We start from the raw sequence: 15,724 nt of genomic DNA, 5'->3' as shown, positions 1-15,724 counted from the left end.
ATCATGATTTTAATCATATGACATGAAGACTCAAAGTTTTGTATGAAATTTGGGTATATATTGTTGTAGGCATTGATATATTTACCTATCCTTGTAATGTTATTTTTATTTTTGTATAGAATTTGAAATGCCATTTTTCTGTTTTTAAAATTTGGTTGAAACTCCAAAACTTGGGTTTTTTGCAGTTTTGTTTCCTTGTTTTCGAAACCCCTCTGTACTATGGTTTGTGCAAAAGTGATTATGGTACATTTTTTGTGAAGCTATTCTTTTTTTTAAGTGACTTTTTTCACTTTTTGAAAATTTTGATGAGGAATCTATGAATAAGTTGTGCTTGTATGAGATACGAATGATGCACATGCCTATTTTTCTATTCTTTGATGCATTTCTAAAAAAGTTCTCTTGGCGATTACCTCACGTAGGACTTCTTCCGAAGTATGGTTGAAGCTTTAGATGTTCTACAAGGCATCTTCCACCATGTGTGTAGTGGCCCTTTATGGACAGCTTTAGTAGATAAAGTTTGAGTCTAAGGATACGATTCAGTCATTTTTGCTCCATGTTACATAGGTATAGGACCAGCTTTGACACACGCAGTTTGCCCTTCTAGAGGCACATCTCGTGGGAATGGTACTTTAGAAGCTTCCCCCAAAGTTCAATAGAGTGGCCAATGCTTTGAGGGCGCAAACATCATCTACACCTATGAGCTTCACACACATGTACTCGATGTTGCTTGAGTATGAGGCATCTTTGCGTTTACAAGGGAGGCTTTCGTCTCATTATGGAGGATCGTGCGAGGCTTTTGTAGCTTTAGATAAGGGTGACAGGAAGAAGTCGAAGGCCTAGTGTTATCAATGTGGCAAGAAGGGCTATTTGTGAAGGACTGCAAGGAGTTATCAAACTTAAGAAAGAAGAAGAAGAAAAAGAAGTGGGATGTAGACTCCTTTGCCGAGTCATCCTCTTCCTTAAACTCTGACTCCGATCCTTTCTTCATGGTGACGTCCAAGGCATAGAATGGATCCGCTTCTTCAAATTAAGGGAAGGGCTTGGTTGCCTCTTGCTTTGTTGCTTTCTAGCCTAGGTGATGCAGTCATTCCTCACAGCTCTTTGGTGCCAAAGAGGGAGAGCATGGTGAGATGGAGTGAGTAAACCTCATCTATACATGTATATAGTTGCAGAGGTTCTAGAGAGGGACGTCCCTAATGCACCAAATTGAAGTCTGGTAGGTTCAAACCGTGGAGCTAGAATTGGCATCTAGATTCATGATGAGCTAGTTCTATAACAGAGAGCAGGCTTGGCTATTAGTCTTTTGCTTACGTGAGGGGACACTTTGGTGGTTTGGCTAAAGGCAATGGGGGAGAATCCATGGTCACATTGTTCAGAGGCATTTTTGATAGGATAGTCTTGTATGCTATTGCACAACATTGATGATGGACACAGAGACATACCATGGTTCTTGTCTATGTTTTGGAGCTAGTATGATTGACATTGCCATCATATTCTCTTCGAGGCACCTTGTGGTGGCTTGATCATCCACTGCTTGGGTGTCCATGGTTCTACTCTAGTGGTTCTATGTTGTATAGATTATGATGAGTCATTATCATTGTATCATCGTATTGTATCAGATCACCCATGATCTAAGAGAGGGTATTAGGAGGATTGTTAGCTCATGTGTGAGTCTGTGTATGCTTGTCAGGGCTGGGTATATATTTTTTTATTTTATGAATTATTGTTGTGATTTATTTGTGGCATTTTAGGCATGTTATGCGAGTCGGCTAGCATTTAATTTTGGCTGACCAGGTGCTGTATTTGGCATATTTATTGCCTATTTATAGTGGGGCTCCTCCTCCTTCTCCTCCTGAGACATCATCATCATTCACCAGGTGGACTTCCCTTTGGATAGAGGAGCCAGTGCCAGTCCTGATGTAGCTAGTGACTAATCATTGTACGCAATTGTCTTGTGTTTGATATATAGATTCCATTTCCTCAGCACATCTCTGAGTCTCTTCTTTCGCAGTGTTCTTTTGTTTTCTTTCTCTTTTGTCTTGTGCTTAGCAGTTTATTTCACACTTGTTTATGCTTCCATTCCTGTACCACATTTTTTTTTCCAATAGCTCCAAATGCAAAAACAAGATTTGCTTCTCCCTTAAGCCCCAATTTAACTTTTCCAAACTTGCATGGGCAAGTTTGGCCAAGTGGCAGTATTCTAAATTGAAATTTCAGCATTATTCAGTCCATTAAATTAATTTTTAGAATATAAAATTAAAAAAGTAATTTAATAATTATTTCTATGCCCAAAAGAATAATCCAACCAGCCAACAATTAAATTGCATAGTCCAATTTATCATCCAAGTGATCTTGAGCACTCATTAGCTTGGAATTGACATTAATTAATTAATAGTAATTCTCTAGTGTCACCATTGACACTAATGGCTAATCAAATGTTCTAGACTAACTTGTGACACGTGATACTACCTAGTACTTGTTAGGCGTAACTTATTACAACATTTGCCTTTGGTACTAGCTAACATGTCGGGGTCTTGGATTCCACACTATGAAATAATTGATGTGCACCTCACATGTGCAGATCACATTTGTACATTTGATTTGATTTTAATAAAATGCTAAGCAAAGCAATAAATTTTATGTCCTCATGACACCAATTTAGTAATTGGCTGGTTAAATTATTTTTTTGTGTACATAAATGATTCTTAATTAACTTTCAAAATTTATATTCTGAAAATTAATTTAATGGGCTGCATAATGCTGAAAGTTTAGTTTAGAAGGTTGCCACTTGGAAAAACTTACCCATGCAAGTTTGGGAAAGTTGAGTTAGGTCTAAAGGGAGAAGGTAAACTCGTTTTTGCATTTTCGGAGCTGTTGAGAGAAGAGGTGTTAGATTACTGCTACCTGTTGTTGGGGCCATTTTCCAGCCATTGGAGACTATTTTGGTGAAGGCGATTGCATGTTCTTGACTAGGGGATGTTGGCGATTGTAGGGAATGCATTTCTCTTGAAGATTACAGTCTCTGATACTCCCTTTGCTATTGATGAATCCATTTGGGGCTGGAAAACTGGGTCAACAACTCATTTTCACCAAGTTCTTGCAACAAATCTCTGAATTTTCTCTCTCTACAACATTCTCTCTCATTTCCCAATGGATTTCCAACTTTGATCCGGTTCCCTAATTTATAATAAAAAATTGGGGTTTGATAGCCACCTTGAGAAGCATGCCTAGATTTAAAAGCTTTGGACTTGAATTTTCAGAGCTGAAATAAGTGTATTTCAGGAGGATTCAAGAGGCCAGCTAGCATTGAATTTGGGGCTAATTTATCTTCCAAGAAGCATTAGTGAAGGCCAATCCCCTAGCAAATCAAGGGGCGAATTGATTTGAAGGCTTATTGGTAATTTATGATAGCAAGGAATACTTGGATTAGTGGAGGGATTAGAGAATCTTAGTTGTACTCCATCCATTTGCAATTGAAGATAAAAAAATACTGCAAGGAGTGCTGGTTTTGGGGCCAATTGGTTATCCATTGTCAAATATTAAAGTGGTAAAGTGTGCATTCTAGTTGATGTGATTTATTTACTTGCTGTAATTATCGTTAAATTAGGTTACTACCACCCTCTCTGAGGCGGAAGGCTGGTTTCACATAAGCCCTATACCTAGCTAAGAAGGTGAAGAAGAAGATGATGCATTGTCCTCCTTGTTGAGGCCATAATGTCTCCTCAAGACCTCCAATGATAGAAGAACCAGAGAAGGCATTGTAGCTTCTTAAGAGGAAGATGTCTTAGTCATTCTGAGTTGATTATGTGTCATTCGTGTATCTCACACAAACCAAGCCTCCACGATAGCTGCATGATACTCTTTAGAAGAGCACTGATGTTGATACCATGTGAATATATGCTAGGTTTTGCATTGAGGAAATACAAAATGTACGAACACAACTAAAACCCAAGAAGTTAGGAATTGCAAATAGACAAGAAAGATAACTCTGAAGTAAATGAATGAATGTGTGTACAAGATGCTTAAAGGGAAAGCTGTCCAATAGCTGATGACTCTCATGGGTGTGGGCTGAAGCAGTAGTCAAAGTGTGATGTCCATTGGAGACAGATCCCGAGTGTTGTGACCACCACCACCAATTGAAGCAGGTGGGTAGCAAAATGCGGCCTGTAGGAGTGTGTGTCAGGCTGACAAAGACCTGTAGGAGCAGGATGGCAGCAGTATGACCTGGTTGGACCAAAAATGCAGCTGTCCAGCACCAAATCTGATCAGGGCAGCAGCAAGGAAGGCTAGAACAAGGCCTGCAACTGTTGTGTACTCTGTCTGTAGTGTGGAGAGTGAAGAGCAGCCTTGCACCTGACTGTAGGAGAAGAAAGTGTGCAGGCTGGACAGGTCATAATGATGGGGCAGATGCTTGCATCAGCTGGTTTGGTCAAAGCACAGCAGTCAGCGTATTCTTGAGCTGGGCAACAGCTGTCTACAGGTCGCCAGGGGCCAGAGGTGGCCGCAGTCAGAGGAGAGTTGGCAGACACGGGATGAAGAGGGCTGATGGCTGGAATGAACGAGATGCAAAGTGATTGAACACACCATCTATTTATAGATGAGGCATAAACCAAACTTGTGAGAGCTTGCTTATGGGACAGGAAAGCTTTTAGCATTGAAGTTTGAGTTTTGGGGCTGTTCAATGAGCTAATTAAGGTTTAATGTGAAATGCTCCTTTCTGGATGTTCGAAGTGGCCTTCAAATTGTTTTTGGGCTCTGATGTTGTATCTAGCACTTCAATAGATGATTGGCTTTGCTCAAGCTTCGCATGATTTTTTGTATCATGATGTTTCAGCTGTGAGGACTTTTTGTAACAAAGTTTCTATATTTTAATGTCTCAATGTCTATAAAAAATCTGTGGCAGGTCATACTTTTCCTGATATTTACTATGTAATAGAATTTTAATATAGAAGTCATCTGTTTGGGCAGGTTCTCGATTTGAGAAATGGCACATGATGGCTTGCCGACCTTTTTAATACTTCTCCTGGCATGCAGCCCATTCTTTGGTATTGCTAGAGCAAATAGCTCCTGGAAGCCTTGCAGTGAGTGCTGTTGTGCAATGTTTGGTTGATTTTATATTATACTGATTCTGGTGCAAGCTTAAATCTTTTCTTGTCTTTTGATTTCAGGTCTGTTAGAGGACTACAAGGTGACCATTAGAGATGTCAAGATTAGTCCTGATCCTGCAGTGAGAGGCGGGGATACTACTTTTGAAATTCCTGCCACTACAAGTACGTAGTAATACACTGTTTAATATTTGATCTGCCATTCGATATATATTTTTTGCCAGTTGATGTAGTGTCTTAGACACAGACTTCGTGCAATTTGGAGACGAGCGGTGCTATTGCCTTGTTTACATTATTCCCTGGTACATCAGTGGCATTGGAGATGGAGTATCAGTGGTCACTGTTGGGCAGGTGCTGAAGTAACCAATAGTCTTTAGAGTGGGTATGTGCCATGAATGGATACTGTAATAAACTCAGGGATTGGTGACATTCATGTTTATGTGTCAGATCGAGGGCAAGAGTTTGCAGAGCTCAGTTCAGGGATTTTAATATTCGCACTATTTGGAGATGAGTGATGCTGTTGCCTACATTATTCCTTGGTACATGAGTGGCATTGGAGATGGAGTATCAGTGGTCACTGGTGGGCAGGTGCTGAAGTAACCAATAGTCTCTTTAGATCGGGCATGTGCCATGAATGGATACTGTAATAATCTTAGGGATTGGTGAGATTCATGTTTATGTGTCAGATTGAGGGCAAGAGTATGCAGAGGTCAGTTAAGGAATTTTAACTCCATTTTTCATGAATGTATTGTGAGTACAAATTGTCTATCACATCTAACCTGTTCAACATCTAACAAGAATGAGAAAGATGTCATGCCAATAAGACTTAAATAGCACTTTTGCAACACTATGGCTACTTATAGAGTGGCATGTTTGCATCTTGCTATCTAGATGTATGAAGCAATAATGCTAGCAATTAGCTCTCTGCTATGACAATATCTTATAGTCAATGTCTCCATCCCTCCAATGCGCAGGAATCTGGGGTTACAATCTATAAACCATTTGTCATATTGGGCTATTACACCAATCCTTCAATGAGAATTATCTCTATACTCTGATGTAACAACTTGTATACTTTGTTGGAACATGTGTACTTTCACGAATCTAGCTCATGAGATTGACATCCTTCTCCATAGTAAAGGTGAGGTTTTCTTAATGTTGGTCATAATATCCAAAGGAGAATGCCTCCAAATCCAAACAAGCAAACCACTTCCCTCAAGGTAAGAACATGGTTTCCTTGCCCCAAGGTGTGGCCAAACTTTTATTTAAAACTAAGCATTGAAGAAGAGTATTTAATTTAACTTTTGGGTGAGGCTAGCAGGTGAAGGCTTGTTCTCCAAGGGAAAATTTTATTTCAATGGTAGATAAGAGTCAAAAGCCTCTCTTTATAGATCTTTGGCTTTGATTTGTTGGGAAATTCAATTGATGCTATGTTGTCATATTTGTACAAGCACATGTGATGCATCATCCTCTAATCTCCATACCAAGAGTTTCTTCAAAGGTTTCTAGCTTGAAAGAAGACTTTTGACAATGAGCTTCAAGAATGAAGCCATGCTTGAGTAATTATCCCCAATCTTTAGTGGTTGAATAATGATATCCCAAGCTACTTTCGTCCTTGTGAAAGATTCCATCTCCTCTTGATTAGATAAAGTTCTTGATGTGATGCTTCACTTGGCCAATGCATGGCCTCGTGAAGGCCCATGATATATTGCATGCTCTCTAGTGGTGCTTAGTAGCCATCATGACTCTCCTTGTCATAGGGGTGTGTATAAAATTGGCATTACTAAGATGTGCACATGTGAAGTTTCAAGTGCATGTCAGTTAAGTCACTATGACAGCTTAAGTAACCTAAGTGAGTGGTGGGTGACATTAGCTAAAGTTGTGTAACATTATGTTGGATAGGTACTTGTGGGTGCCTGGTGTTAGTTTGGGACTAGGCCGTTAATTGGGCCATTAAAATGTTAGGTGGTGACATTGGAACTAGGCATTAATTAATTAATTAATGCAAGTTCTAGGCCAATTAATTTTGGAACAATCAAGTATTCCATAGGGGTTAGCACATTAAATGAGATTGGGCACTAGCCAATCCTTGGGCAGGGTCAACTTGATTATTAATTAGCTTTCTGAAATTTAATTATGTAAATTAATGAATTAATACTGAAAATTGCTTTTGAAAGGATTCTACTTGGAAAACTTGCCTAGCCCATGTAATTTGAGAGAAGGTTGTTTGGGGTTGGCTGAGTGTGGAGTTAGCCATTCAAATGCCGAGGGAGGAACTCAGTAGTTAGGTACGATTTGTTTGATCTGTCCAGTCCATGGACTTAGTATGGTGCTGAACCTACATAAAAAAATATTGATAAAATCAGGTGTTTCGTACGGTCTTAAAAAAATACATAGGAAATTAAGGGTTAGTCTAGGAAATATTACTTGTTTTAACATGGGAGTGGCTACCCATGAGTTGGAGTGCCACAAGGCATTATCCATTCAATACTATTACGGTTTACAAACCACAAATATCTTTGCTTCAATTTTCAGTAATGAGTTATGAACATAATGAGAGGTTGAGACAAAATGTAAATCCAAGGCTCTAGTCACAAGTAATTTCCAAGATCAAATTTCATTTATAAGATTGAAGACATGTACAATGGATTAAAAAAAAGAGCTAGTTGCAATGATGGATTTGTGAAGATATATTAGGATTTGCTCATAGAAAACACATAATGTATGAACATGGTTGATACACAATAATTCAGACATCTAATGTTGTGCACGCAAAATGCAAAACGCAAAACACAAAAACACAAGCACAAACAAGGAAGAAAGAGAACTTTGAAGTGATTGAATCAATACTGTAATTAAATGAGAGTGTATAGAATGCTCAAGCACAGAGCTGTCCAATAGTTGATGGCTCTCATGGGAGTGCGTTGAGGGAGGGGTCAATGTGTATTGTCCACTAGAGATGGATCCTGAGTGTAGTGACCACCAGTCAGACCAGAGGCTGATGAAGAAGAGTGTTGAAAACATAAAGATGACCTATTGTAGATGCAAACACAAATTAGGCTGATGCTGGAAATGGAAGGGCAGTAGGATGGAAATTAGAACGCAACAGTCTCTAGGGTTGGAATTGGCAAACACAACAATATAACCGCCTAAAGATGATGGCAATTGATGACTAGTAGCAATGGAAGGTTGGGCAACAATTGTAGACCATGTAGAAGCAGTTGGTACGGGTTGCACAACTAGTGGAAGAGGGCTGATGGCTGAAACCTGCAAGACAAGGATGGATTGAATAGTGAACAATATGTCTACCACTTTTCCTCAAGTTAATGTATAGCTTGCTCTTGGTACTGGCATCATTCCAACACATCGCAGAGGTTAGTCGCAATTCTTTAACTTGATTGTCCATTGACTTGTTGAGCAAGTGCATGCCCCCAATAATCCCCTTATTCATGTTGTGCAACTCCTTTGATAGTTGTTGGTATCCATTAGAGCCTTGAGACACATAAAACACGGCATTCTCAGGATGACTATGTTGAGCATTAATTGCGCTTATATTAGCATCATCTTCTTGGTGTTGATTTAGTCTAAGATTAGATCCATTAGGCTCAGATTGGTAGGTCATGACATCCTCATTCATTCTTAGGTCATAGGAAAAACCTTGACAAATTGTCATAGAAAGTCAAAAAATTTCTAGTAGCTAAGACCTTTCCAAATCCACAAGGAAGGAGCTTGAATAAATAGGCAAAGAAGATTGCAAATAATGCATCAGGTTGGCTAGCAATAAATGCCAAAATAGTCATCATAATGACCACTGAAAAATGCCTAAATATCTTAATAATATCAGGCATAGCCCAAACTTACACATAAGCTAACTAGATTGCTAACACCTTCTCTTAGATGATGGGTAATTTGATACAATACAAGGATACAATGAGGACGGCTCATCACAGTCCATACGAAAAAGACCACCAGAATAGGACCATGGATTCCCAAGCAAGGGGTGATCAAGCCACTAGCAAGGTGCCTTGAAAAGAAGCAAAGTATTGACGTTGTGCATACCAGAACTTGAACATAGAGAAGAATCATAGTACCGCTTTGTGTTTGTTATCAATGCCTTATAGTAGCATACATGATCATCTTGTCAAAAATGTCTCTGAGCATATGTGAACATGGATTCCTTGCCTTTGGCCAAGATCGCCAAAGTGTCCCCTCATGTGTGCTCGAACAAGGAGCAAATTCTGCTCTCTGTCAAGTAATAGCCCATCATAAACCTGAAAGTTAATCCCAACTCTAGGATTTCAAAACTTTTCAGATTGTAGTTGGTGTGTTAGGGAAGTCCCTCTCTTGAATCTGTGCACTTGTATACCTGTATAGCTGAGGCTTACTTGCCCCATCGTACCATTGTGTCACACTCCCTCTTTGGCATTGGAGAGTTATGAGGGATGAGTGCATCACCTGCACTGGAAAGCACGAGGGGATGCCATGCTCTTTCCTTGTTGTGAAGAAGAAGATTCTTTCCATGCCTTGGTTTTGGCTTGGGCTAGAGGATTTGAGTTAGAGCCGGAGGAGGCGGATGACTCGGTGGAGGAGTTCATATCCTACTGTTGCTGCTTCTCCTTCTTCTTTCTCGAAGCCGCTAATTGTTTGCAATCCTTGCATAAATGTCCCTTTTTACCATAGTGATAGCATTGGGCCCTCGATTTCTTGAAGCCACCATATTGCGATGGGAGCTGCCCTTGTAATCATTAAGATGCATCATGCTCAAGTAGCATCGAGGACGTATGGGTAAAGCTCATTGGCATTGATGATGTCTTAGCCGGCAAAGCCACTCCATCATACTGCGGAGGGAGCTTGTAAAGCACAGTCCCCACAAGATGAGTCTCTAGAAGGCCAGACTGCATGTGTCGAAGTTGATTGTGTACTTGTGTAATATGAAGCAAGGATGATTAGATAGTATCCTTTGGCTCAAACTTCATTTGTTGGAGTTGATTGTAAGGGGTAATTGCAAGCATCGTCAAGGGAGTAGGGACTCTTGTACAACATTTGTCGCCCATATTGTAGAAGAGGTCTTGCAGGAGGTAATCGTTGGAAGAACTTCCTTCAATATGCAATGAAGAAGAGCAGAACATGCATGGGCATCATCAAGGTCCCATGTGAGCACACTTTCTTCATAGCTGCCCTTATCGAAATCAGTTGGAAGAGGAGCAACATGCTCAGGACGCTCAAAAGCTCTAGAAACAACATACCATAACCGCTTTTGCACAAACCATGCTTCCATAAGAGCAGTCCATGTTAGATAATTAGGGCTTATGTAATTTGTCATTAGTAGAATAGCAGGGGGGAGCAATCTGGAGAGGAGAAGAGGAGAAAATAAAGGAAAGAGAAGGGGGAGAGAGAGAGGACAGCCAAACCACAGCACAAATTGCACTGATAGGAGTTCATGTGCAATGTAAGACAAGCTGATCACAAAATAAGTGCCGCAAAAGGACAAAATTTAATCAAAAGCTCCAGAAACAACGTACCATAACTGCTTCTGCACAAACCATGCATCCGTAAGAGCAGTCCATGTTAGATAATTAGGGCTATGTAATTTATCATCAGTAGAATAGCAGGGGGGAGTAATTTGGAGAGGATAAGAAGAGAAAATAAAGGAAAGAAGAGGGGGAGAGAAAGAGGAGAGCCAAAGCACAGCACAAATTGCATTGACAGGAGTTCATGCGCAATGTAGGACAAGCTGATCACAAAATAACTGCCACAAAAGGATAAAATGCAGACTACTGGAGTCAAAATGCAGGTAGTAGAAGAAATTAATGCAGTAAACGTAGACTGCAGAGGCTGGAAACAAGGTGAGTTACAGCAGATTGGTGTCAATAGACTGTAAGGAGGTGGCAACAGTGAGGGGAAATCAGTGATCAGCAGTAGAAGACCTGTAACCAGTAGAAAATAACAACAAGAGTGTAGATCCTAAAATTTGATACCATGTTAGAAGTGGATGCAGCAATGGAAATGTGAAAGAACACTGAAATAGATTGTTGAACACAAGACAAAAACGGAGAGAAAAAAGAAAACACAAGAACACTGCAAAGGAGAACTCATAGATGTGCTTGGGAAATGGAATCCATATACCAAACACGAGACAATCGCGTACAACAGTGAGTCATTGGCTGCATGGGCACTAGCACCGGGCTCCCTCTCTCAACAGGGCATGCACTGGATCTGCAAGTGATGAATGATTGAATGTGGAGGAGGAGCTTGGCTAAATAGGCAAAAAGACTGCAAATAATGCATTAGGTCATACTGACTGGCCAGCAATAAATGCCAAAATAGTCATCATAATGACCATTGAAAAATGCCTAAATATCTCAATAATACCAGGCATAGCACAGACGTATGGATGAGTTGGCTAGATTGCTAATAGGTATGACAGGGAAGGGATGTTGATGTTGAAGACAAATGGCGAAACTTGTAGAATACCATGAAAGGGTAGGAATCTCCTCTCAACCATGGATATTGATATTGAAGGAGGAAGAGAACGATGATATTGGTCTTTGTGTGGTACCGAGAACCATGATGAATTTGATGATGAAGGTAGACTTGACACCCATTAGCTAGAATAGCCAAAGAAGAATCGGCCATTTGGATATGCAAAACATTTCATACTCAATCTCGAGAGAGGGCTCCAATGCTGATCAAGTGGCATAGGCAAGCCCGAATCTCAACCTTGAGAGATGGCTCGATGCTAGTTGAAAATACATCAGGATAGCACTCCACTATGCAAATAGATGGAATGGATGGAGAAAGACGTGACCCTCCCTAACTGGAAGAGTGAGGAAAAGTCAACCACCAAGGTAGTGCAGATGGGCATGTACTTGATCTTGGCAGAGGGCTCCAATGTTGATTAAGTATTGTAGACATGCTCGAAACTCGACCTTGGGACATGACTCCCATGCCAACCAAGAGTACAAAGGCACAACCGCAAAGTAGCGGTCCTCTTGTCATGAAAAGTAAACTAGAAGTGTAGATAACAATGGTTAAACGGTAAAAATACATCAATTGAAAGGAAAGAAAGTTTATAGTCAAGAGAAGAAGGATGCCCAAGATTGGATCTCAAGAGGGAAGATACTATCTCCATCTCCATGTTGATGGAGGCAATAGTTGCCAAGGCATAAATAAAAATAAAACAAACCTTTAGCCCATGTAGGACTTGCAATGTTAGCCCTAAAGGAAAATATGAAACCTAGCATGAAAGGATCAAGAAGGATACAACATACTAGATGTTTTATATCGAGATGCTTTGGATGTTGTGCTAAAAGAAAGCTTGAGTGAGTGTAGAATGCAATGGAAGTCTTGAAAAAATATGTCTAAGCTTTCATGAAGAAAATGTGGCCTAACTAGTCTAAGGTGCTTAAGGATAATCTAGGACTCCTAAGAGACTAGCTTAGGGGAAGGTAAGGACCAAATTAGTTAGAGATATTACGAGGCATTGGCTGAGGGGAAGATGAGGGACCCATTGCATCAATGGCTAGCCATTGATGACCATGAATACTAGGGGGTGGAGAAACTGTGCTACGTCCTTGGGGAAGACCCTCTCTCAACCTAATAGGAGTGGCATTACCATTGCCGGAAGGGAGGAATGGGGGATTGGATTCAGCTTTGGTGTGGGTAGAAGAATATTAAGCTTGGGATGAGGTGATTTTGGGTGTGAGTCTAAGACCCTTGGCCTTCGAATGCCATTGTCATCTATATGGACTCGTTTTTGGCAAATGTTAAAAACCTATTCTTTTTAGGCAAGAAGTGCTAGGAGGTTTTTGTGAGGGTGTGAGAGTACCTCTTGCTTTTTCTTCAAAGGAGGAGATTGACCATCGGCATTTGAATGTGGTCCATGTTTAGGGTCAATTGAGAAATGCGGAATGAGTCTAAATATGTAGGTGATTCCTTTCCACTTCTTGATTCCTTCAAAGAAGGAGATGATTTATCAATACAAGATAGGTATTCATGTGTTTAAGCAACTGAGGAGGGCGTTACGGTGTGCAGAAGGGGGATTCCCCACACGAGGACCATAGGAGCGTTTTGCATTTAGGGTTGGCTCTTATTGTGTTACTATCTGAGTTATTGTCGGAGTGCACAACGGAAGAAGAAACACGAACACAGAGGAAGAGAGAGAAAGCAGAAAATGAAGGAAGAAAATCTGCACTGACTGAGATGAATGCTGAATACAAAGGCGTGGACTGATCAGTCCCTGCACGCAGCCCGAAGCGTTAGTGAGGGCACCAGATCAGGCTGGAAACAATGGCAGCACCAATGCCGGAATGGGAGAGGAGGGATAGTGTGCTGAAATCTGCATAACAGTGTGTGGGACTGATGGGGGGGCCTGCTATATATGGCTCCCCAGCCTCCAAACTGACCGACCTGGCCCAAAACTGGCCGACTGCACCAAAAAAGAGACCTAAAATGGTCGACTGCCAATCGAGAAGGAAATGCACAACAAAAACAGTAACACACAAACTGACAGAGCTCCTTTGTCTCCTGCTAGACTTTGACAGGAGCTCACAACCAGGAGATGATAGACTGACAATCAAATAGAGCAGGCTAACACCCCCTCTCAGATCCTGGGAGGGTCTGAAGACCTAACATTGGCATGTGATGAAGCAAAGAAGCCTGAGGCAAAGACTTCGTGAAGAGATCAGCCGCATTGTCCGCTGTGGGACAGTAGGCCACCGCTAGCTTCGAATCCACGATCCGCTCTCGAACATAGTGGTACTGAACCTCAATGTGCTTCGTGCGAGCATGAAACACCAGGTTCTTTGCCAGAGCAAGGGCACTCTAGTTGTTCACGCGCAGCTCCGTAGGTCCTGTTTGGGAAAAGCCAATCTCCGCCATCATACGATGGAGCTAAACTACCTTCATAGTGGTCGAATATAAGGCTCGATACTCAGCCTTTGTAGAAGAAAGTGCCACAGTAGGCTGCTTCTTGTTGCTCCAAGAGACAGCACTGGATCTAAGGGTGAAAGCATAACCTGTAGTGGATCGTCGTGAATCCACATCACCTGCCTAATCAGAATCACTCCAGCCAGAGAGAGTGGTCCCATCTCCATACATGATCCCATAGGATTGAGTTCCCTGCAAATACGGAAGGACACGCAAGGCTGCCCTCCAGTGATCCTATGTAGGAGTCTTCATGAAAGAAGACAACAAAGCCACCACAAAAGAGATATCCGGCCGAGTGTGAATAAGCCAGATAAGTGAGCCAACAAGGCACCTGTAATGGGTGGGATCAATAAGGGGAACTCCAGCTGCCAAAAGCTTGGACTCAGGGTCCATGGGGCATGAAATAGGCCGACACTCGGCTATACCAAATTTCGAAAGAAGCTCGGAAATATACCCGTGCTGCGAGATAAAGATGCCCTGTGCCATTTGATAGATCTCTAGACCAAGAAAGAAGTGAAGGATTCCTAGATCCGTCATGTCAAACTCCTGCCGTAGAGTAGACTGAGTGTGCTCCACTTGCTGAGTGTCACTCTCTGTAATAATAAGATCATCCACATACAAGATCAACAAAACACAAAGGTCACCCACAGCCCTAAAGTAGAGGTTGGAGTCATGATCGGAGCGCTGAAAACCACTATGTAGAAAGAAGCGGTCAATCCTCTGGTACCAAGCACGAGGAGCCTGCTTTAGGCCATAAAGGGCCTTCCGCAGCAGGTAGACATGATCCTCCTTTCCTTGCACAAGAAAACTTGGAGGCTTTGAAACATAGATCTCCTCCTCAAGGACGCTATTCAAAAAGGCTGACTTGACGTCCATCTGGTAAACAGGCCAACGGTGGTGAGCTGCAAGAGCCAAAAGAACTCGAATGGTGGACATCCGAGCTGTAGGAGCAAAAGTCTTAAAGTAATCCAAACCTGCCCGCTGTGCAAAACCCTTGGCAACAAGCCTAGCTTTGTGCTTGTCCGAGGAGCCATTTGCAAGATACTTGGTCTTAAAGACCCATTTCACACCTACCACCTTCCGTTTCTTAGGACGCGATACAAGGTGCCAAGTTTGATTTCGCTCGATGGAATCAAGCTCTGCCTGCATAGCGTGTCTCCAAATATCTTGTGCAAGAGCCTCCTCAACAGTAGAAGGCTCGGAATCCTGAAGAATTTGTGACATAAGAGCATAGTTCACATAGAGTGAACTATCCCGCGGGGCCCGTAATCAGGCTGATCTGTGTGGACCTGTAGAAGTAGGAATTTAGTAACATCGAAATCCTACATAAGATGGCGATACCACAAAGGAAGCCTGAGAGACTCCTTTTGCTGCGAGGGAGACCGAGTAGCCTCCGGAACTTGCAAAGCACCTGTCGGAGAAAGGGACTCCCCCTCACCAAGGGAAGGGAGATCCTCCTCATCTGAAGAAGGCTTCCCATCGGATGGCGGTGTATCCCTAGAAGACTCTGGGGGGGAGGTGGAAGGGTGGAAGTACTCGAAGAAGAAGGAGTCACATCCGCCAAAGGAGGAGGGAAAGCCGAAGTAGAGGGTATAGAAGAAGGAGGAATAGGAGGGGGAGGAGCTGAAGAAGAAGGAGGGCTGCTAAGAGGCATCATGGAAGGAAGAGTGGGGAAAGGTGGGGGAGGGTCC

General features: G+C 41.8%; 1 protein-coding gene across 2 annotated transcripts in view; it reads left to right on the top strand.

The window, feature by feature from the left end:
- The window catches only part of LOC148029476 (uncharacterized), a 59,020-nt gene that overhangs the window by 24,177 nt on the left and 19,119 nt on the right, over nucleotides 1-15,724 (top strand). For both annotated transcript variants that reach the window (XM_087688317.1, XM_087688315.1), the window contains exons 2-3: nucleotides 4,969-5,081; nucleotides 5,169-5,270. In XM_087688317.1, coding sequence (XP_087544443.1) covers nucleotides 4,985-5,081; nucleotides 5,169-5,270 — 199 coding nt within the window. In that variant the 5' untranslated portion in view covers nucleotides 4,969-4,984. The remainder of the gene's footprint in view (nucleotides 1-4,968; nucleotides 5,082-5,168; nucleotides 5,271-15,724) is intronic.

Source organism: Lygodium microphyllum, chromosome 11, assembly GCF_053477565.2.
Source record: "Lygodium microphyllum isolate KBCC chromosome 11, Lygodium_microphyllum_v1.1.10, whole genome shotgun sequence".
NCBI lineage: Eukaryota > Viridiplantae > Streptophyta > Polypodiopsida > Schizaeales > Lygodiaceae > Lygodium > Lygodium microphyllum.
The sequence above is the reverse complement of the archived record's forward strand: the minus strand, read 5'-3'. Positions and strand labels throughout refer to the sequence as shown.